General features: G+C 42.1%; 3 protein-coding genes across 3 annotated transcripts; all 3 read left to right on the plus strand.

Moving 5' to 3' along the window:
• Positions 1-2115: 2115 nt before the first annotated feature.
• Positions 2116-15769, plus strand: armc3 (armadillo repeat containing 3; the record flags this gene model as incomplete). Its single annotated transcript, XM_084475633.1, has 17 exons — positions 2116-2163; positions 2256-2373; positions 2605-2730; positions 3042-3110; positions 3284-3459; positions 3720-3914; positions 4266-4455; positions 4915-5067; positions 6107-6215; positions 6681-6933; positions 8083-8219; positions 9354-9522; positions 10075-10169; positions 11436-11537; positions 14220-14414; positions 14783-14945; positions 15533-15769. The coding sequence occupies 17 exons, from the start codon at positions 2116-2118 to the stop codon at positions 15740-15742; spliced, it is 2508 nt and encodes an 835-aa protein (XP_084331759.1). The 3' UTR covers positions 15743-15769.
• Positions 15770-16197: 428 nt separating this feature from the next.
• On the plus strand, positions 16198-18565 carry msrb2 (methionine sulfoxide reductase B2). Its single transcript, XM_084475172.1, has 5 exons — positions 16198-16380; positions 16681-16778; positions 16990-17066; positions 17528-17675; positions 18155-18565. Exons 1-5 carry the CDS (start codon positions 16266-16268, stop codon positions 18278-18280), a joined length of 564 nt encoding a protein of 187 aa, XP_084331298.1. The 5' UTR covers positions 16198-16265; the 3' UTR covers positions 18281-18565.
• A 215-nt stretch (positions 18566-18780) lies between these two features.
• Positions 18781-22927, plus strand: c8g (complement component 8, gamma polypeptide). The gene is made up of 7 exons (XM_084475110.1): positions 18781-19119; positions 20950-21098; positions 21407-21477; positions 21732-21839; positions 21960-22064; positions 22305-22340; positions 22683-22927. The coding sequence occupies exons 1-7, from the start codon at positions 18937-18939 to the stop codon at positions 22700-22702; spliced, it is 672 nt and encodes a 223-aa protein (XP_084331236.1). The 5' UTR covers positions 18781-18936; the 3' UTR covers positions 22703-22927.
• The last annotated feature ends 594 nt before the right edge of the window (positions 22928-23521 follow it).

Here is a 23521-nt window from a genome sequence, read left to right on the forward strand (position 1 = left end):
GGGAGGTGACAGCCTGCGTTCCCTCGTGCACATAGAGCCGACGTGCTGTTTCTCTCGCTCTGATTCGCTGACGCCCACCCCCCGCCCCTCCCTTCTTCTCTCCTCTCCCTCCTCTCTCCCCTCCCTCGAACACACACACACACACGCACACACACACACACACACACACACACACACACACACACACACACACACACACACACACACACACACACACACACACACACACACACACACACACACACACACACACACACACACACACACACACACACACACACACACACACACACACACACACACAGTTTCATTTAAAAAAGCTCAAATATTTCCGTATGGTATGCCATTTGAGTCAATATTAAATAAAAATGGATATGATATATATATATATATATATCATATCCATTTTATATATATATATATATGAGTCTATAAATAGATACAAATACTTACATTTGTATTCAGTTTTTTGTGACTTATTTATTTCAGAATACTTTTATTTCATGATGCCATTATTTATTTTGGGGGGATTTTATTTCATAATGCCACATTTCCTTCTGGTATTCAATTGAGTGGGGCGTGGTTATCTCAGACCTAAGCATCCACGATTTCTCTGGACGGTATACACTGGACAACACAACGATAGAGAGCATATCGCCTGGAATGTCGGGCGTCCCTCACCCCTGCTTGAGGTAAGTTACTTCAAGCACGGGTGCGGGACGCATAGGAGACTTCAAGTAACATTAACTTCTTGGACATCCATGTCCATAGCTTGAAGAGCACTCATCTTCCCGATTATTTCTAGAAAGAAAATCAATACGGGTCTGAATAGTATATTATAGTATATGTTAAAGCATGCTGATCAATTTTATCTGCTAAGAATAGCATGATGACCTATCTCAGAGCCCATTGATGTCTCTCGTGTTGTCCTCGCAACAGCTTGTCCCACCTTATTTTCATAGTCCCTGTGTAGTAATGAACCATCCCCCAGAAATGTTGCTGCTTCTCCTATATTCAGTAGGCTACTGTTATATTTTCAACGAATCAGTGCCGTTGCTTTGGTCTGAGATAACCACGCCCCACTCATTTGAATATACCAGATGGAAATGTGGAATTATGAAATATATGTAGCGTTCAATAAATAAATATGGTATTATAAAATAAAAGTTCCCTGAAATAAACACAAGAGTAGTTATTTTGAAAAAAACAACTTTGTTCAATATATTGAAAAAAAATGTAATGTATTTATATACTTTTTGCCTTATTTATTAATTTCACAGCCATATTTTATTTAATCTATTGAATATTGACTCAAATGGTCAATACTGCCTATTTTTTTTTGTCTTTTTGACCACCTACCTTAAATAGCCAACTTTAATTGAACCCAGTCCTTCCATTTTGGTTTGGTTTAAAATCACTGGAGATTATCCTAGTCTGATTATTCATAGAGTATCATGGCACTACTCGTTAATCATCAAAAGGTTATACAGGTGTGTTGTTGGTCCAACATAGGCATATTGGATTTCGATTATAGGCTCAATTAAACCAGAAAAATGCTTACAATTTATTCCATTGAATTTGTTTCAGGACTAGATCCAGTCCGCAATGCCAATCTGTAAATAAGACCAGCAGCAGCCTGCTACGAAACAGTTAGAAGAAAGTTGGTGTAAAACCTACAACAACATAAAATGTAAAATGCAAAACTACAGCGCATCTTGTTGGTATAGGCCTGACCTTGCTGTTTTTACAACAGGTCAAAATAAATGGGTGACAACGCATCATTCCCCTTCCCGCCATGCACCCTGCGGCTCAGGTTGCCTAGCAATGCAGTGTCAACCTCACTTCAAAACACGGCACTCTTGTTTCACTAACTGGCTCCTCTGAAGTTTAAAGTGCATCTTCGGTGTTGATAAAGGTATGATACACTAAACCGATTAAAATGTAGATCAAGAAGTAAATATGTTATTCGATCAAATGCAGCCATTTGTTGGTTAAGTAAATGCTAGTGGACATGGTTGTATGGCAGTGTTTAGCTCCGAGCTAATTCCCTTTAAGACTAATAGCCACTAACGTTGCCTCAACTGCATCTAAACTTTTCACTTTTATATTTATAGAATGGGTAAGAAAGTAAAGAAAGAGATTGAAACACCACGCAAAGAGCCAGTAAGTTATATTATAAGCCCATGCACACAATATTCATCACCCCTTCAGCACATAAATGTTATTTAACTAAAAAACACTTGGCAATTTCACAGTTTGAACCATTGCCATTTGAGAGCAAAACTCCCGCCACAGTGGTCTTGATGCTGAGCTCACCCGAGGAGGAAGTTCTGGCGAAAGCATGTTATGCCATTTATAAGTTTGCAGAGAAAGGTAGGCCAAGGGATGAATTCATGAATAAATTTATGAATGTGTCAGATCGCCAGGTTGTGTTTTTTTCTTCAGAAACGATTTTTTTAAAAATAAATACGCAAGGCACATTTCACTGTCTGTAGATACATGCCGCAAAGCTACAAACAAACAAACACACAGCATGCACATATAAAATGCTTGTCAAGGAACCGTGGTCATTTCTTCCTGCTCAATGTCTCCCCCTATCGCCAGGAGAGGAGAACAAGCTGTCACTGCTTGAGCTCGGTGCTCTGTCGCCTCTCTGCCAGCTCATTAAGCATGAAGACAAAAGGGTTCGACGCAACGCCATCATGGCTGTGGGCATGATGGCCGCCAATGGTGTGTGTGCGTGAGACAATGTGGTCTGCTGTGTGATTAAAGTAAATGTAAATAATTAGTAAGTCATTTGATTATTATTTTGGTGGCAAATCCATTTTTTCATCACTTCATGATCATAGTTAATGGCTTACATATATAAAATGATACATGTTATGTTTACTAATTGGCTAAGAAGGCTGGTTGCCAGAATGGGAAAAGTTAATTTATTTACTGTCAGCTAAGCATGCCGGTTCTATTTAACTCACTCACCAGTTTACCCACCAGCAATGTGTTCCAATGTAGCTTCCTTTCGTCTCCATTTTCTTTGGCAGTTGATGTGAAAATTGCTCTAAAGAAACTTGGTGTCATTCCATCAGTCATTGACAAATTGTCGCCTGAGGGTAAGTCACGACTTTGAGATATTCCAACCGGCTAACATCTGAATAATGAATTGTCAAATGGCTGGTTGTGTAGAGGTGAAGCAAAGACAAATATCTCTGTTGTGCTATGTTATTTGATGCATTCCTTTTCATATCCTGCCCCCTTATTTTAACCCACCTTGCTCCTGCTACAGAGGAGACAGTGGTCCATGAGTTTGCCACTCTCTGCCTGGCCTCAATGTCGGTGGACTTCATCTGTAAGGTCCAGATTGTGGAGAACAAGGGGCTGCCATCTCTGATCCGGCTCCTGTCTGGTCCGGATCCCGATGTCACCAAGAACACTCTGGAGATCGCCCTGAACCTAGTCCAGGTAGTACATGATGTTGTTTTAATATTGTTACCACAGTAACTGCCATTGCAATGCTTATAGCCTCAGTAATAACTGCTGACTAAAGGCAATTTTATAATCCTTAAATACAATGTTTGATTACACGAAAGGAAATGCAGGTCCACTAAGGCCTGCAAGCTATATATCAGACCCTCTATGTCTTTTAGTGGAAATAATTTCTACAAACAATTGCTTATTGTTAAAATAATTTCTGTTGGTCTTTACCACGTGTTACTGTGAAGGATCACCCTAACCGCGAGGCGCTATGTGAGCTGGGAGGGGTCCCCCCACTGCTGAACCTGGTGAGGTCAGAGTTCCCGGTCATCCAGCAGTTGGCCCTTAAAACCCTGGAGAGACTCACCATCAACCGTGACGCACGCACAGCCTTCAGAGAGGTGCACGGCTTTGAGAAGCTCATGGACTTCCTCAACGACAAGGTCGGTCTTGATAGTGTGTGTGTGTGTGTGTGTGTGTGTGTGTGTGTGTGTGTGTGTGTGTGTGTGTGTGTGTGTGTGTGTGTGTGTGTGTGTGTGTGTGTGTGTGTGTGTGTGTGTATATGCTTGTGCACCCACGTTTCTGCATGTGTTTCGTCTTATTTTGATGGGAAAGGCTTCATTACTTGCAGATAAACATGTTGCAATCTCTATTTCATATAGTTTGGTCATATAGGTCACATAGTTTGGTCACATATTTCATATAGTTTAGAACAAAACATGCCTAGTCTTGGATGTAAAAATGTACCTCATGTTTCTCCATCATGTTCCTGATCTGTCGGTCTCTTTGATCAGGACCTGAGTGACCTTCACGTGGAGGCCCTGAGGGTGGTGTCCAACTGCATGGCAGACAGGGAGAGCCTGCTGCTGGTTCACCAGACCGGAGGACTCACCCGGCTGATCCAGCTCGTCCTCTCACCTGCCCCCGCACTGCTGGAGGTCCAGACCAACGCTGCCACCTGCATTGCCAGGGTGGCACGGAGCTGTAAGCTGCTTAAAGGCTAGGGAGGGGGAGAGAGAGTGGTGTGTGTGTGTGTGTGTGTGTGTGTGTGTGTGTGTGTGTGTGTGTGTGTGTGTGTGTGTGTGTGTGTGTGTGTGTGTGTGTGTGTGTGTGTGTGTGTGTGTGTGTGTGTGTGGGGGGGGGGGGGGGTAGAGACACAGAAAAGGAGAGAGAGAAAGAGTGAGAGAGAGAGGAAAATAGTGAGGGAGTGAAAGAGAGAAGGAGGGGGAAAAAGAGAGTTAAGGGGGATGGATAGAAAGAGAGAGGAAGGGGTGGTGGAGGGAAGGGTGTCACACACTAATTAGACCTTGATTGATACACATGCAGACACAAATACACACACACATGTGCACTAATGTCGCATGCATCTCAGCTCCTTTAGGCAAATCAAAAGTGAAGCCTGTCATGGATGAGCATCAACACAAATTCTGTCGTGTTTATTAGCAGAAAACCGGAAGCTGCTCCATGAGCACGACGTGGAGAGGGCTCTGGTGGGGCTGCTGTCCTCTGAGGGAGACGGTGTGAAGACGGCAGCCTGTCATGCCGTGGCCACCATGAGTCTCCATCTGGCCAGCAAGGACACCTTCAGGGAACTGGGTTAGACACGCACACATGCATGGAGATAGATACATACAGTCACAAGCATGGCTGTAGATATACATATAGATATACACATTGACACAGACAGTACATAGATACACGCATAGACACACTCATGTTCATAGATACACATATAGACACAGGCAGTGCATAGATACACACAAATACAGAGACAGTTCATAGATACACACTCGGCCACAAGCATAGCCATAGATACACAAATAGAAACACATATTGACAGACAGTACAAAAGATACAACGATACCCACATAGACACACGCATGGACATAGATACACACAGAGAAAACAGTACAAAGATACACAGATAGACAGTACATATTTACACACATACACAAGCATGGACATACTGTAGATACAGACACAAGCTTGAACATAGATTCACAAAAATATACACACATCAACCATGACAGTAAAAAGATGCACACATAGAGACCAACTGTACATAGTGACACACAGACACAAGGACATAGACACATATACACAGAAAGTACATATATACACACAGATACAGATACACAAATATAGTCTAAGCCTAACCTTACCCATCCAATAGATTCACAGATCCGTATGCATATTTACAAAGACAAATAGATACATAAATAGACACATAGATCCATACATACATGAACATCTAGGTAGAGCGGCTGGTAACCGCAAGGTTGGTGGTTCGATCCCTGGCTCCTCCTAGCTGAGTGTCGTGGTGTCCCTGAGCGAGACGCCTCACCCTAATTGCTGTCGCCCTGCGTGGTTGACTCCGCCGTCGTGGGTGTGAGTGTGTGCATGAATGGGTGAATGTCAGTCAACACTGTAAAGCGCTTTGGATAAAAGCGCTATATAAAATGAGGACCATAAATTGACAAACACCTGCAAAAGCACTATCTTTGATATAACAGCTGAGTGCCCCATGCACGCTGACATACTATGTCCCACACGTGCCATCACCGCTAACAACTATGTCAGAACGCATCACACCTGTGTGTGCGTGTGTGTGTGTGTGTGTGTGTGTGTGTTTCAGACGCCCTGCGTGTTGTGGTGCAGTTGCTGAGCCACAGTAGTGAGGAGTTGCGTCAGGCTGCCGGCCAGGCCCTGTCGAGCCTCACACACAACAGCCAACTGAACGCTGTGTGAGTCCCTCAGCCTTCCCCTACCACCGCCTCTCTCTTTTTTTTTTTTTTTCTCTCCCTCACACACACTCTCTCTCGCACATTCTCGTCCATGTACTGTGAACATTGCTCGCGAGCAGTCAGCAGTGTTAGTCATTGGAGAAGGTCAGATATAATTGCCTTAGTCAATGCATCACTAGTTAGTCAATTTTTTATTGTAAGAAGTTATGAGAATAAGAATATATTGCCTTTTCAATTGCGAATCCACAATGAAAACCCTCTATAGTGGTCATTTATGGAATGTACATTAGGTATGTTAGTACTTTAGATTTGTAATGCATATAATGTTATGGCATACATCCTGTAAGTTACATTTTTGTACGATAACTGCTGTACAGGCAAAAAATGGTTAATCATAGAAAGAATGTACAAGCAGTTCAGCCAGTTCAACTACTGTCAACTAAGTTTCTCTGTGGCACCCCCTAGTGCCGTGTGTGTGGCGGCCGGGGATGAGGTCTTGGTGCAGATGCTCAGCGATGGCTCCACCGCCCTGGTCAGCCATGCTGCGGCCACCCTGGCCAACATGGCCGACCAGGAGCCCATCCGATGCAGGATCCTGACACATGGGGCCGCGGCAGCTCTGGTGGGGCCCCTGCAGTCCGCCACCACCACCGACAGCCTACTGCAGGTCACGCGATGCCTGGCGGCCCTCGCATGCGACGCACATGCCAGGGAGGAGGTGTGTGTGTGTGTGTGTGTGTGTGTGTGTGTGTGTGTGTGTGTGTGTGTGTGTGTGTGTGTGTGTGTGTTTTGACCTTATACTTATTAATTGTATTAAATTATATTATACAGTACTGAGCGAAAGGATGAAGGATATATTAATCAAAGTATGTCAATATGGAGGAACCAGCCAGCTAGAGTTTGAAAGTAGCCAACCAAGAAAAATCCCAACCCTCCCTTCAGGCTCCCTCTGAAGCCACTCCCCCAAAACACATGACTATCTTGCTAGCTTTAGCAAAAGGTCTGCCCAACCTTGTTGAAGATTCCTGTCATGTACAATGAGTGCACTGTCACGACCCCACTGATATAGTCGAACCAGCTCTCTGTCTAGGCAGGAGTCGAGACACATAAGTGGTAAAAACCACAGCTGGCAGGCAACTAGCTTCCGGCCACGTGAGCAGTGACTCACCTGGGTTCCTGGCGAGCTCTGGTCCTTCTCACTGGTTGAGGGATAGCCCAAGCGTTGGGGTAAACGGTATCCTGTCCGTTGGTTATGGTTTGACATATAACATAGACAAACACTTGACAAACATACACGACAAAGGGGCGGTCACGTTCCCTCTTTAGGAATCCCTAATCCTGGTGCTGTCCTTGTTAAGGCGAATAGCCTTCACATAGTCTTTCAGAGGGTTTTTAGTGAAACCAAGTTTGGGCACCATGCTGTCTGTTCAGCAGCCATCTTGCTACCATCCACCATCTTGAATTCCTCAGGTGACCAGTATCAAGGCCAATCAAGGGAGCCACTCCCACAGTTACCATGACAACCAGTTACCCACCAGCTTAACATTACCAAACAGTAGGATCGTGACAGCACGGGTAGAGTGCATTGAGGTAGCCGGGTAGGTAGAAAGACAGGGAGGCCATCAAAAAGTTAATTTTGGCAGAATAAAATGATTTGATGGGCTTATTACAGGCCTGCGACAGCAGGAGATACCAGATTATCAAAAGATGCTTCCAAAATTAATTGCCTACTCTAGCTTTAATGATTTATGAATAGAGTTTTAAATAGACTGGAAATACCTGTTTGTACCATCATACATTGAAAGATGCCAACCTGAGAGCAGGGCATATTAATAATTGAAGAGTGTTTGGTTGCTTCCTTTCCTAGTTCCGAAACGCAGGAGGTCTCCCTCCACTTGTCCGCCTCCTAAGCTCACATCACATGGAGGTCCGTAGAAATGCCTGCTGGGCCATTAGCGTCTGCGCAAATGATGAGCCCACGTCAGTGGAGCTCTGCAAACTAGGGTAAGACCACATGCTCATGTCCTATAAAACACAAGACACAATAGGAAATATCTTTTATATTTTTCCACTTCCCATTTCTTCCCTAACACAAATGGGAATTATTATAATGTAGTATTTGCTCGAGATACCCAACCATTTGCTCCAAATAAGGCATAGAGTCATGGCTGTGAAGATATTTTGTGAATTGAGCATAATTATTGGATAATAATGTATACCAAGGGCTGCTAAGTTTCACAAAAAGTTTGGAGGGAGATTATGTGTGTTTGGGGCGGCATGACACAAATCTTTGCAGCAATTTGAGCTTATGACACTTAATCAATGGTAGCTTATACTTTTAATCCCCATCATTTATCAATGATTGGGGGTTCTGCAGACTTTGATGCTGCATCATTGGGACAAATAAATAGAGCCAAAACAACAATTTAAGTTTCAAAAAGATGAATACAGGCTGCCTATGCTAGAAATTCCAAATAACAACAGAACGGTAACACAGACTCTTTGTGAAATCAGTGCCCATGAAAGGAGGGCAGTCAATGGCTTCACTCACAAGCTCAGACCAGGGGTCCCTGCTACAGCGCTGTAGTAAAGTCTAGGCTTTGAGAAAGCCTTGCTTCACATTGTAGAAACTATATAGACATGAAAGTACGTTGTGTCTGAAATCATTTGGCTGTGCAACGCTTCGGTTACACCATTGAGAGACATGGAAATGGCACTTGCTCATCTTCCATTACACCTGATATTTTCATACTGGTAATGAATAATAATAAATGCTTTATTTTTGAATAGGGACAGTGCACATTAATGAACATTGATGTGTAAACATGCTGGATTATAGCAGAGCTGCTAATTTGCATCCGTAGTCCCTAATAAAATGAATATAAAAAGTACAAACAGAAGAGACAACAAATAAATAGATAAAATACAAAATAGAGGAGACAACACACACAGCACAATACATTACACAATCGTAAAGATACCAGATCCAGACAGCTGGTCCAGACAGGTAAAGCAGTAGGCTCTTAACGGCCAGCAGAGGGCACAAGAGTGATAAGTTCTGTGCTCTCACCAAAACATTGCAAGTGTTGACGCGATTGAGAACAGCTTAGAAACTGTGTGTTTCCTTGCGTTCCTCAGGGCGTTTGAATTGCTCCATGAGATCAATGAGTCCTCGAACCGCAGGAATCAATTCAGCGAGGTAGCGATGCTCAAGCTGCTGGCCTCCAACCTGTCAGTTAAATACAGTGTGACGGGACGCCTGGCCTCCACAGACATCACCACAGATGGCTTCTACGACGCCGGCCCGGTGAGTGTGAATGACACTTTGCTGGAAAGTGGAAACATTTATTACATAACATTAAAAATTAGCAGGAATTCTTAATTCTCCCTGCAGCTACAATCTCATTGTATTACAGAGGATTACAGTTCATAATTGAATAATGTATTTTTTGTTGATTAGAAAAACAAATCATTAGCACCCTAGTTTTCTTCCTAGTTTCCTTAAAAAAATTTAAGCAATAAGCCACCAAAGGCCATGATTTACAATGATATTAGAACAGCTGGAATGAGTTCTAAAGCCCTTCTAGCTGTTTTAAAATTCTGGTAAAACTCAACCTCAAGTGGCTTATTGCTATTATAAAATGGTTACTAAAACAGTTACTAAACACATCCTAGTAAGATTTCACAAAACAATCTGTAACATGGTGGTTCCTCAAGGGAGAAAAATGGTTGCCAAGCAACACAGGCTAGAATACTTTCACTAATTTTCATCACATTAATACAACGCTCCTCCTTAGAACATTTGTCCCCAATAATAATAATATCTTTCCAAACCCATATTCTCCTGCCTTTGCACTAGGTTTGTCCGGGGGATACGGTCATGACTCTTGAGGAGTTGTCCAAGCAGCCAGTCAACCAGAAACGGCCTGTCCTTGTCGCCAATGCAGCAGCTGAGTACGACCCCAAGACAGACAGACAGACAGACAGACAGACAGGCTACTCGATATTGGTGCCCAATGCTGCAGTGATACAGAGGTTAAGTTCACCTCTTTGTGTTCCAATTCAGTATATTTTTGGTCTTTGCTCTTTTTTTTAGAGAAGACATACTTTTCAAAAAATATGCTCTTTTGAAAGCTGTAACACTTGTTCCAGCTTTTACAATAAACAATGTAAGCCTTATTTATCGTAAAGATGTATTTCTCATTCTTATACTTACCAGACTTGGGAAAAACCAATAATTAAGTTGCCCTGTATAGCATATGTTTTTTTTACATCAAATAAAAGTCAGCAATGTATAAACTATTGAATAATGTATGAGATGAGAACATGGCCTTATATAAAATGGTCAATTTAAGCAAAATGATGCTTCAACAGCCAATGTGTCAATGTCAATGGATGATAGTCGTTTAGGAAGGGTTTCTGTCTTTCCTAGAAAGCGTTGCTCAACCATCCTCTGTGGGTACTATTAGCGAAGTTGGTGGATGTGTCTCTTACAAAGCGCTGTAGACTCCCCTCACACACCCCCTCTTTCCACCAATCCCGGGCCCCCTCTACTCTTCCTCTGCAAGCCGCATGGGAGTCAGCAGGACCCAAAGGCTAAACAATTCAGCTCCTTGAAGAGTGTGTCAACCTCAACGCAACACACACCCCCTCCGCCACACACACACACACACACACACACACACACACACACACCCTTTTAGTTTTTCCATTAATTACATTGTCATTGAGAATAAAACACATAAAGGGGCCCTCTTTGTGTGTGTATTTAATTGCCTGCCAATCTGCTCTGTCATAGCGTGCTGAGCCAGTGCAACTGAGACACACATATTGTGGCTTCAATTATGTCACTGCCAGTAACAGTAGCAACACAAAGGACTCATACTGGACTATTCAACGTGACTGAATTGTCAGTGGTCAATGCGACAGACTTTTTCTTCTACTTTTAAACTTTCCAAAAGGTAGCAATCATAACATATATAGAATTAGATTTGTTTGGTGATTTTTGATTCAGGTTGCATTACATGTAATAGAAAATGGAATTCAGACTGTTTGAATAATGCTATTCATCTCTTTAAACTGTTATTATATACATAGAACAAAAATATATAATAATAAATAAATCATAAAAACCAAGCATGAATGAACAAGACCCACCATGAAGGAGAAACAAACAGAGTGAAAGGGAAGATGAATGCTCTGATCTCTGTGTTCCAACAGATTGCAGGTCCAGCGGTCAGACGAGAGCCTGGACCTGGAGCCTAGCCCCCCGGACGCACGCAGCAGCTCCGTGTGCAGCAAGGCCGGCAGTCGGACCTCAAGGTAGGGCTCTAAACTCTGCCCTGGGGCTGCTATTTTGGATCAGGTCCTCAGGGCTTTCAGTGGTGTCTCCTAGTAGTATCCCATCAAAAATAATAAATGTAATAGGAGATAAATTGCTTGAATGTCAATCGATTTAAATAAATTATGTCATAGGTAGTTCTCAGATAACTTGTTTTATCTTTTCATATTGTTTTAATATCGACTCACTTTTTAATTTGTTCTATTCCAATTTCTATTGTATATGTCCCTGTAATATCTCTATATATTTATAATGTCATCACAACCTTGAGCCATCCGGGACTGCCTGATTTAAATTCATCACCTGAACTCTCCCTTTAATTTATAATAACATGTAATAACATCATTAAAGGGACACTTCACCCATTTGCATTAAGCTTTGTATCTACCTCTAACACTTCCTGCTTTAAAAGACGCAAAATGACGTTTTTTGCGTCATTTAAAGCAGGAAGTGTAAGAGGGGGGGGGGGGGCTCTAAAAAACTACAAGCACTAGTTCCAGTGGGTGGGACTTAGGGGTGTATGGTATAAACAGTATAGAGAGTACACCGGTGTGAATTTGCTCTATGGTTTGGATTTTGACATTACCGTGTGACCGGTAGATCACATGAGCGCTAAAAAAGCAATGATGTAATACCAGAGACACAGTCGTTTATTCATAATACCATCCGGAGGCAAACACAGCTTTTGGCCGTGTTCTATAAGATATTCTAGAACACTCCGGGAGCTCCGGCGGGAGACCTGGAGCTCTATATCTAAATAATATAATATATAGACATCTATATTGTAATATATAATATCACGGCCAAAAGCTGTGTGCGCCTGGATGATATTATGAATTATCGACTGCGTCGGGTTCTCCGACGTCTCTGGTCCTTCCACATCAATCTGAGGTTGTGGTTCAATCTGGACTTAGAGAGTCAAAGCCAAAGTTGCTTTCCCCAATTCCTTCTCCACCATGGCCGAGAATCAATACTCAGGTCTTATTTTGCAAACCCGCACCCGGCCGTACCTGCGAATTACATTCCGCACCCGACCAGACCCGCTATAAATTGATATAGTGACCCGACTTGCAACCGAAGGAAAATTAAACACATTAGATGGAATGCCGGGGAATTACACTACCTGGTTTTTGGCGTGGTGCTTTAGATTGCTGTGCAAAAAAAGCACATCATCCACTGTGGACAGTTTTCATTTGACTCCTCCGCTGCTGAATAACATATCCAGCATCCAGCAATCAACATATTTTTAGGCTTCAGTGAACTATGCTATTGCTTTTATATATAAATAAACAACAGTTCAAGTTAGACGCGGAGTGATACTGAACTCTGTAAACTGAACGGGCGTTATAGCTGTGTGTATACGCTCAATATACAACAGTTGGGAACCAATCAGATCACTTGATTTAAGCCACCCGTTTTATAATATATTATATTATATAGATACCTATATATTATTATATTATTTAGATATAGAGCTCCAGGAGACCGCAAGCGGCAACAATCACCTTCTCCTCCTGCTGCATTCACTCTGACTGCAGGGAGTGAACGCTGATTTGCTGTTATGTTCCGTCCCTCAGGGAGTGAACGCTGATTTGCTGTTATGTTCCGTCCCTCAGGGAGTGAACGCTGATTTGCTGTTATGTTCCGTCCCTCAGGGAGTGAACGCTGATTGGCATTGCGGGAGTTGTCATCTTCAATCCACAAGTGCCAAAAAGTCACTGTCTGCCTTTTCTCAGTCAAGAAGATAGATAGATAGATAGATACTGTAGATATAAACTTTATTTATCCCTAGGGGAAATTCAAGGTCCAAGTAGCTTAGAGACATAGATGCATCACACATAACACATACAGCATACAACAAGCAGGATTGCAAAAAAAGGAAGTTTCTAGGAATACAATCAACAAATAAGAATAAAGATACAATACACTAGACAATAAGGTTAAAGATACTAAGAGAAAGATACTAAGTAACAGACAGCAAACCGACAAGGTTTGCCGACTGAGGCAGTGTGATAAGGGTGACAGGGCAGGGACTAACCCTGTGGTACAGTAGAGATCTAGGCATGGTTTGGTGAGGTGCAAAGAAGTAAGGCAAGACAGTGCAATGCAATTTAAGTCAGTAGGCCAGCATTAAATACTAAAAAAACAAAACAAAAAAAAAACAAGTATGGGTAGCAGCACAGATATGGATTGTAAACCAGTGTGTATGTAAGGTGCAAAGGTAAGGCAAGACAGCGCAAGTCTGAGTTAGGAGACCAGAATTAGATATTAGATATTAAATATGGGCTAACTAGAGCAGTTAAGTGAACCTATTAGGAGAGGCCTGTGGCAGCGCAGAGATGGATTGAAGATATACAACTAGATAAGAAGGCACCAAATTAGAAATTTATGTTACTATTCGACTAAATATATGACCCACTTTCAATACAGATTCATGTCTCCACCGGTGAAATTCTCCTTTAAGTTCAAGGTGAAGCATTTTCTTTCACTCTGTAAGTAACATGCAGAGAGGAAGCGAGGAGTAGTTGAGCGCAGAGAATTCATTTGTAAACCCTTCCTGCCCTCTAGTGGTCAGACGTCAATTATTGCTGCTTTAACTTCAAACTGATATCCCAAGCCTTCTCCATTTTATGTGCTGCTTTAATATGCAATCTGTACTATAGAGGAAAGAGCAGAGGTCAGAAGGAAGAAGACAAACAACAAAGGGATGGGGATGAGGGCAACGAGCAAACCGAGCCTGCTGTGGAGAAGCCGTGGGTGCCGGCATGCGACACTGCATTCCAGAAGCTTGTGACGGACGCCACTAAAACCGTCCTCACACTGCACGATCTGAGGGAACAATATGTCACCCTTGCCAGGTGACTGAGTCGCACAATCCCAATAATTACAACACATAGCGTGCAAAATAGTTTAAATTAGAGATAGACAATGTTTTGAAATGAGCTAATGGAGGTAGTAATTAATAAAGAGAATAAAGGAGAGTAACGTAACTGTAATTACTATTAGTTAACTCAGTCCATTTGTAACCCACATGGAAGAACTAATTGCTAATAACTGTGCCTCTTCCTAAAGTTGAGCACATCTTCATAAACCTGTAATAGCCGTTTGATTACTGCCACCTACTGGCCGTTTTATTAAGAACATTATATATTGTAGTGCCAACAAGATGCTGAACGCCACTTGTCGTTCCTGTCCCCTCGATGTATTTCTTATGAATTTTCTCTAGGCTGGTGAGCGAGGCTTTGGGTGGAGCGGTGGAGACGCACAGACTGCATGAGTTCCACTGGGAGCTCCACCTGAGTGAACTCAAATTCAGGCGGGGCTCAAACGTCGTCCCCATCGGTAGTGTCTGCAAGGGGTTCTACTGCCACAGGGCCCTGCTTTTTAAGGTGCATGCCTACGTTTGCCCTGGATCTCTAGCCTATCTCCAGGAACATGGCCTCCGTTTTCCTTATTTCTCCTTCATTGGAGCTCTGCCAACTGATGCACAGTTAAAGTGGTGCTATCATGCCACCAGGTGTGAGTGTGATAAGCCGTGTTTTAGTGACATCACAAGTGGGAGTGTCCACCTAGATGTGTGATGGATAGATAGGCAACATTTGCTTCAGTCCATTGGGTAGGCTGGTAGACTGATCTATCCAGCATACATATAGGTGGACACTCCCACTTTTGATTTTCACTTTTGATTTCACTTTTGATTTTCAGTTTTCACTTTTGTCACTAAAATACAGGATAAGGCTTGTAATGGCTGATCACACTCACTCCTGGTGGCATAATTGAACCTCTATATGGAGGAAGGTTCATAATTGAACCTTTATCATGTTATATCAGGATCTTGAATATAACTCTTCCTCCATATCAACAGGTCTTCCGAATACATTGTGCCCTGACTTTCTTTACCCTGCATCAATACTCTACTCTACTACATGTGACACTCAGTGGCCATCAATGCTTTCCCCCCCATGACCCCCTGCAGTGTTTGGCTGACCGTGTCGGGGTGAGCTGCGGCCTGGTTAGAGGCGAGTATAACCGGGCTTGGAACGAGGTCCTGCTACCCGGGGAGACCCAGCCCGGGGGCCCACCACGACCCCAACCCCGCAGCCTGTACGTGGTGGACCTCATGCACCAGCCCGGCTCCCTGCTGAGGGCCAATACTCCGGCCGCCATACAGTACCAGAGTATATAGACTGTTGGTACAATGCAGACCGGTGGATCTCAATATTAGATTACTTTCCTACAGGTTATTTTATTGTATTATTCGTGCTTGTTTTGCCAAATCATAATAAAGGATCAGAGTTGTTCTGCATTTGTGATTCCTTTCTTTCTTTCTTTTTCTAAATTCCTATTTCTTTGGTTTCCCACAAAGAGGTCCCAAGGTTTTGTTTTTGTGACAAACGAGATAAATATTATAAATATTATCTCGTTTATATAGGCTATTATATAAATATTATATTTTCCAAATAAAGTGCTGCAGGAAATACCTCCTTTGGTTCAACTTTTACCCAGATCATATCGATAAGCCTGTTTTACGACCGACCACCATGCATTAGGAGTCCAAGTGCAGACACGTCTGCGTAAAATAAAAGCGGTTTAAGCTTGCATGGCCCTGAATAAGCCAGCGATAGTATTGCACCAGGGGCGACACTGATTGTGCTCTGCGCTGCACTTGACTTCAGAACGGCGAGAGGCAAACAGCACAGGAGGAAAACATGTCCCGTCTCTTCGCTCGGCTCTCTTCCCTTGTTTCTCAACGGGCGAACGCCAAATCATTGGTCTTATTAACCAGAACTCCGGTCTTCATTCGACCCCTCTCCACAAGTCAAGGTACTAGAAGAAAGTTTATTTGATCCGTTTTTCTTTTATGGGCATGCATGGTTAAGGGGTCACATTGCCTTAAGCTGCGAGTCATTGCCAGGCTGCAGTTTTTTTCAAATTGTTTTCAATTGTAGACCTCTACAATAGATTAAAACACTTGATCACTTACTTATAGCTGTGCATAGATTTTTCGAAAAATTGCAAAAAACAGCCGCGTCGTTGAGCCTGCAGCCCATCTGAATGCAAATCAACAGTTTGACAAGTGTGTCCCCATTGAGCAGCCATATGCTCTCCTGATCGCTCTGTTAGGACTGAGGTCGCTGACTCGCTACGATGAGACCACCGACTGGCAAAAGAAACTGAGTCCAGAACAATACGTCGTCACCAGAGAGAAGGGGACAGAAGTGGTAAGAAACCGGACATGATCCCACAAACAAGCATGGAGACTAAACATGACTCGAACACTAAGGAAAACTATTTGACCAATGTGCTGTGTAAAGTGGCCTTCAAGCTTCATGCATTCTTCTGACCTAGTTTCATGATGTTTAAATAGACATTTTGGAAGTTTTCAGTTTTTATGTAGGCCTATTTATTTCCACTTGGAAATTGTATTTGCAGCCTTTCAGCGGGATCTACCTGAACCATAATGAGGTGGGCATGTACCACTGCGTCTGCTGTGAATCTCCGGTCTTCAGGTATCCAGCCCCAGTTCAGAAACTACCTGTGAGCAGAGAAAACATTTAGAAAAAATCAACGTACTTACTTACTTCATTGTAATTAACGGTTATCAGAAGGATCTGTAATGCGGAGTGATACATGTACGGCTCTTTATCTGCACTCATGGGATGCCTCTTGTCAAATCAAATTATTTGGTCGGAACAAACTGTTGCACAAGACTAAATATCCGACTTATCCCCCCAACAAATTGAGTTAATATTATTATAGTAGTTCATGTTTTAATTAATTGAAATAACTAACTACATCCAGGGTAATTTCCAACATAGATACTCCAACATAGTATATGCATTCATTTCGAATGCATATACTTTTCAAACCTACCCATTTATCACATCTACTCAGCTCCATCCACAGCCTTTTCTCTGTGATCCATGACCATATAAGCTGGACATTGACCGCAGCCCTTTTTCCTGATTAGTTCAGAGGCCAAGTATGACTCTGGGACCGGCTGGCCATCGTTCACAGAGGCCCATGGGACGTGGGGGCGGGACGAGGGCCACGCCTGTATAATACGTCGTCCTGACAACAGCCTGGGCAGCGCCGGGACCGAGGTGCTGTGCAAAATCGTGAGTTGGATTCTTGGTGAAGACATGTTGCAGGTTTCTTAAGTGAGTGTTATGATCCCACACTTTAGGTTAAGCAAAGAAAAGGTTGCACAGAAATTTCACAGACCTAAACGAAAACTCTCCCGTTCCCGGCCAAACCGGTTCCAAGATAAGGGGATAGAGTATTAACCATGAAAATAAACAAACCATCCTTTATTTTTTAAGGACTGATTGGTTAACGACTTCCCAAAGATAGAAAGAGTGAAATTCTGAAATACAGTAACAACCCTTATACACCAGTTTTTTCCTGAGGTGAGAGCTGAAGGTGTTTTTCCTCGTCAACTCCAACTTAGAACTGCCAAAACACTGCCACCAGAACCTATTTATAGACGCTGGGAAAGACAGTACAGTTAGTCCCTGTTCCCCCTAATGATGCGAAAATGTCTGTTTCTGTCTGTGTGGTTGTGTGTATGTCTATGTATTGTCTATGTGTGACACAGTGCGATGCCCACTTGGGCCATGTGTTTGACGACGGACCGGACCCCAGCGGCCAGCGCTTCTGTATCAACAGTGTGGCCCTTCAGTTCAAAGCCCGGGAAAACAACCTGGAAGAAAAGAGCGAGTAGAACCTTCTGGAAGCTGTCTTCACCAGGAGGATGAAAATACCTAAGGACATTGTCCTTTTTAACAGAATACATTCATTGTAACATTGACACTGAGGTTCAATTCTGATTTATGTATTACTTTTTTACTTTTATTACTTAGGCCTACTTCTTACAAATGATTAGAATTTATTTCGTGGACAATGGTGGATTTTGCTTGTTAAACAATATACTGGCACATGCGTTGTTCAATATGCTCTATTGAAAGCATTGTTTTAATAAAAAAATAGATCAATAAATCTTTGCAATTCAAAATCTGATGTTTTGTCATAACAAGTCAAACGGTTTGCGAGCCAAACTTAAAAATATATATATTTTTTCACCCTGACTTCAACCGTTCCTCAAGCCTAGAATATTCAAAGTTTACGAATCACAGGTTTCAACCCATTTCAACATGAGACATCCTGTAACTGAAATGTAAACACCACCGAACATCTACTGCCATTCAGTTAATATGTAACTCATCATGGTTCTCTCTCTCTGTCTGTTTGTATGTCAGGGCAGAGCATAGAAGAAACCAAAACTAAGAATCTCATCCCTGAAAAATTAGAAGTTTGGTTATAAATAAAACCCTTTAGAGAAGGACGATTTTGAAGTTCTTAGAAGCTGGCCCTTCAACCATGACTGGACTATGGCATAGCATGACACTGGCGTTGGTGCTTCTGTGTTTGTGTCTGTGGGGGACCACGGATGCCGGGGTAGCAAAAGAACGTCAGCGAATCGTGAGAAAACCGAGGAAACCGGCCCCAACCCCCAGCGTCGTAGAACGGGACGCAGCTGCTCCGCCTGTAGACATGTCAAAGGTAGGAACAGTATCGACATACCAATCAAGTATGTCTATGTCATGTCATAGCCTTTAGGATTTGATTTGCCATTGTTGATTTTATATTCATGGGATTTCCATGATTGTTTTCATTATGTCGTGGAATGGTTCCTTTGAGACAGCTCTTCAAAACCTTGAGTGGAGCTTTGCAAGAGAACACCATGTTTGATACTGTTAAGCAAATATTGCAATAAAACAACCCAACACAAGAAAACACCACACAAAGTCAGTTGTTACTATTTAAGATACACTTTCCACCAAAGTGACTTACAGTGAATGCAGATGCAGTAACAGTAGGGGGACATTTTGCTCAAAGTTGCTACCACACAGGCTCAGTATGAAAAGCTATCAGGTAAATTGCAACTATACGGCTTTAAGAACCTAAGTCAATAGCATACGGGAGCGTTATTTGACCTTTGCACAGTATGTCACTGTCTAAGAGGGTTTCACAGCAACAACCGATAAACACACAGCAACACTGCAATATTGATCGTTCCGGTCACTGCTGTTTAACACTGAGTGAACAAGTGTTAAATAGCCACACAACATCAGTTATTACTTATTTCTGAGATTATTTTCATTTTCAGGAGAAAATAAATGCTGATTATAATGTTATTAATGTTTACATACCCGCCCATCTACTGCTGTGGATAAAACCGACATAATAATACTTTAAAAAATACGAGAGGTCGAGAAGGACTAGGGTTGAATGATCAAGGCTTTATTGTCACTACGCAGAGTAACAACAGTAGCCTACCTGAGTTTGTTTGACAAAGAACTCCCGAACGGTCTTCAGGACCCGAATTATATTCCCACTGTGTTGTTCTCCCAACATGCCCTTGGCCAAACACAATGCTCTAAACTACGGGCCTTCCCGTTCCCCGTTTGCATTTATCTTCCCGCCCCCGCTGACCACAATACATCCAGTAACACAGTAATACAGTAATTTAGTAAGAATTACATAAAAACAAGGTTACATATTAAACATTGTAGTTACATGAAGTTATAGATTACACATGAATTATATGAAGTGAGATCTTTGATTAAAGTCCATTCATCGCCTTGTGTATAATCTGATCTTAAATCATCATGACTCATCACATGTGTTTAAGAGATAAGCCCTGTAAAACCAATATTCACTTGAACAGTAAAACATGCATCGTAATAGTTAATATGCCACTTTATTTGTCTGTGGCATATACAGTCATAATCATAAAGCTGGTACTGTCTGACTTTAGTAAATGTATGGATTAATTGAGTGAAGCCAGTCAGTTCACTCTGCCAGAATACACATCACAAGAACATATGGAAGGGGAACTGCAGGAGGGCGTCTCTTCTCACTCGGACGTGAGCCAGTCTCTTTGGAGGGGCCACTTATACGTTAATGAGGCGGTCTGGGGTTCATCTTTTGTAATGCATGAATGAGGGACACATGTAAATGTCCCTCAGAGTGCAGGCTCTTGTTGACCAAGGAGAGCCAGGTAATATCAAGTGTTTAACATTTGGCTTCACTGTAACAATACTTATCTTATATTGTATGTTTTATACTTAAAGTTAATCTTACTTATACTTATATTCTAGTGAACTGAGAAATAGGCTGATATCATTGACTAGAGGAATGCCTGTCTGATGGTTTCCGGTCAGCCCAGGACCTTCTGAGGTGTTATGAATGACAATCTGTTGACCCAGTTATTTTCTACTATCATTCCAAAAATATGGCAGAGATATCCTTTTAAACCTTCATTATTTTCTACCATACTACCCGCCCATGACTCCCATCTGCTTCTGCCTCTGGTGTTGTGCCTGCAAGATGTGGGGCAAATGGTACCTTCTCAACCTGGCATCCAGGTGCCCCCACCAGCTGAAGCAGAGGGCCACGTCTGAGGCCACGTCCATATACCTAACGCCTCCTGAGCAGGAGGAATCCTCGCCAGTGTCTGTCAGCACCAAAACACGCTTGTGAGTATATGGACCATGACATATACACATGTGCAAGTGCAGAGGCACATGAACACACGCGCGCACACACACACACACACACACACACACACACACACACACACACACACACACACACACACACACACACATCACAAAGACACATGCAGGAACACACATACACCCACAAGTAAGAACATGCACACCATTTTTCTTTCTTCTGTGCTTGTGACGTTGTTGTCAGTTCTACCTTATTGTACCACTAGAGGGTGCTATGTACATCAACATTTTCTAAACAGTGACTGTTAAACTTGCTCTCCTATTCTCAGTAATCACGATTGTTGGGAGATATTACAAAAATACTATCCTACTAAAAAGAATGGACACTTCCTTCTTAAAGGTACTAAATGTCGCTCTGTATCCTTTTCCCTTCAACACACATGCAGCAATACATATTTAAATATTCAAAACCAGCATGTGTGTCCATGTTTTGGCATTCTTCTATTGTGATCATTTTGCATGTCAAAAATACTATGGTTAATGCAAAATGTAAATCCTATCGGATTGGATAGTAACGTGTAAGTAAAAATTCATATCTTCAGTAACTGTAAGTAACATTAACATTAACAGTAACATTGTCCGTTTGTATCAAAGGAAATACGGTTTCTGAGCCTGACACGGACGTTATCATTAAGGAGGTGGATGATGCTTATGCTTTTATCCTCTACCATAAGAAAGGAAAGGTTACCACCAAACTATATGGTGAGTTCTTGAGTGATACTGACACTTTATCTGCACCTCATCAGGGCTGAGTGATACTCAATAGTTAAAAACAAACACACACACACACACACTGTTGATTGTGTTTGGTTGATCACACAGGCCGCTCTACAGTCAATCTCTCCGAGCCCATGTTGGCCAAGTTTGAGAAGCTTGCTCAGGAGATGGGCATGAGTTTGGCCTACCTCTTCCCCTTCCCCACCTTCGGTAAGTACCAGTGTGGGGAAACAAAATTATATATTCAAGTCACCAGACACACCTTTGGTAAACTACACTTTCAAACACACATTTGTAAAAGAAAATTGTGTAAGTATTAAATCCAGTCATACTCACCTCTAATCTAAACCCAAACCCTTTCCATTGGTCGTGCATGCCTGCAAATGTATTTAGTAGTGTTTTCGTAGATATGCATTCCTCACTAAAGGGATAACTGTCATTAATCTGCAGGTCACTGTGATTCTGTAACCAAAGACCATGTTATAGGTAAGTCAAATGAATCCAAAGAGACACATCATTATTCATACATATTTGTCATTCCTTTATATGCAAGCGCCCCAAGATGAAATGTGCTTTGAAAAAGGTGAACAGGGCAACAAAGCCAGATGACGTTGCAAATGTAAGAGAGGAGTTTGGGCCACAGCTCAAATCCCTTATTTACATAACCTTATACACCATGTATCCTCCTCCACCCCTCCTCTCAGCTTGACATGCGCTTTGGGACATGTTATGCAACAGCCGTGAGCAATTTGCAAGGTTTCATAACTGAAGTTAGATAAAAGTTGTATAATAAGTCGATATTATAACCGTTTTTCTTATTTTCCATAGATTGTGTCCCCACGTGCTGAGGCCGGGCACTCAAAGATGTCACCCCACTTCATAGAGGACATTAAATAATAATCAGCTGAATAAACAACTTCTATTTAGTTTAAGTAGTGTTTTTCAGGAGTACAGGTAGAGTTGTTGACAAGATAGGACTCTTTTTGATTTTACAATGATGGGATGTAAGATAATATATATCTGATTCCTCATATGTGAAAATGTATTTGGCAATAAACCTTTTCTGATTCTGACTCTGATTCTGATTCTTTAAAGTAGACGTACATAACCCACACCAGTATAGCAAGATCCAATGTGGGAGGACATATTTCAATATCCTTTGCAGAGATTTATATTTCATTTCACTTTCAAATAGAACAAATGAAGAACAGATGAGGAAGAAAAAGATGGGGGAGGGGGGGTTACAGAGTTTGGTTACAAAACTATTGGGATTACCCAACCCCCACCGACCCCTTCTTGGCTCCCCAGTGAGTGAGTGTGTGTGCTTGTGCGTGTGTCTGTGATATAACTGAAAATTTGCCTGTCCTGACCATGTCTTGTCTAAATACAACAATATGGAGAGAATTGCTCACACATCTATGCATTTCTTTCTTGCACAAAGTATTTCATTAATATATTTTTTAGCGACTCAGATGTTGAAACAGATGCCGGTCATTTAAAGGGTTGCTATTCTAAGGGAAATAATATAGAAAGAAATAAAAGCCATAAAAAATAATAAATGAAGAAAATAGAAAAGAGAAATCTGTGTTTCCCCAGCATGTAGGATTGGAAATAATCAAGTATTGCAGGAATCCCCCCCCACCCCCCCCCCCCCCCCCACACACACA

The sequence above is a fragment of the Micromesistius poutassou genome (genome assembly GCF_964030765.1).
Source record: "Micromesistius poutassou genome assembly, chromosome: 11".
Lineage (NCBI taxonomy): Eukaryota > Metazoa > Chordata > Actinopteri > Gadiformes > Gadidae > Micromesistius > Micromesistius poutassou.

What these genes read in the sequence shown, in the direction of transcription:
- c8g (XM_084475110.1), top strand. Translation starts at nt 18,937, where the DNA reads ATGACTGGACTATGGCATAGCATGACACTGGCGTTGGTGCTTCTGTGT. An exon ending in GTCAGCACCAAAACACGCTT is followed by an intron (nt 21,099 to 21,406) that starts GTGAGTATATGG and finishes TCCTATTCTCAG; the next exon opens with TAATCACGATTGTTGGGAGA. An exon ending in CTTCCCCTTCCCCACCTTCG is followed by an intron (nt 22,065 to 22,304) that starts GTAAGTACCAGT and finishes ATTAATCTGCAG; the next exon opens with GTCACTGTGATTCTGTAACC.
- msrb2 (XM_084475172.1), top strand. Translation starts at nt 16,266, where the DNA reads ATGTCCCGTCTCTTCGCTCGGCTCTCTTCCCTTGTTTCTCAACGGGCG. An exon ending in TGTGAATCTCCGGTCTTCAG is followed by an intron (nt 17,067 to 17,527) that starts GTATCCAGCCCC and finishes TTTCCTGATTAG; the next exon opens with TTCAGAGGCCAAGTATGACT. An exon ending in CCGAGGTGCTGTGCAAAATC is followed by an intron (nt 17,676 to 18,154) that starts GTGAGTTGGATT and finishes TGTGTGACACAG; the next exon opens with TGCGATGCCCACTTGGGCCA.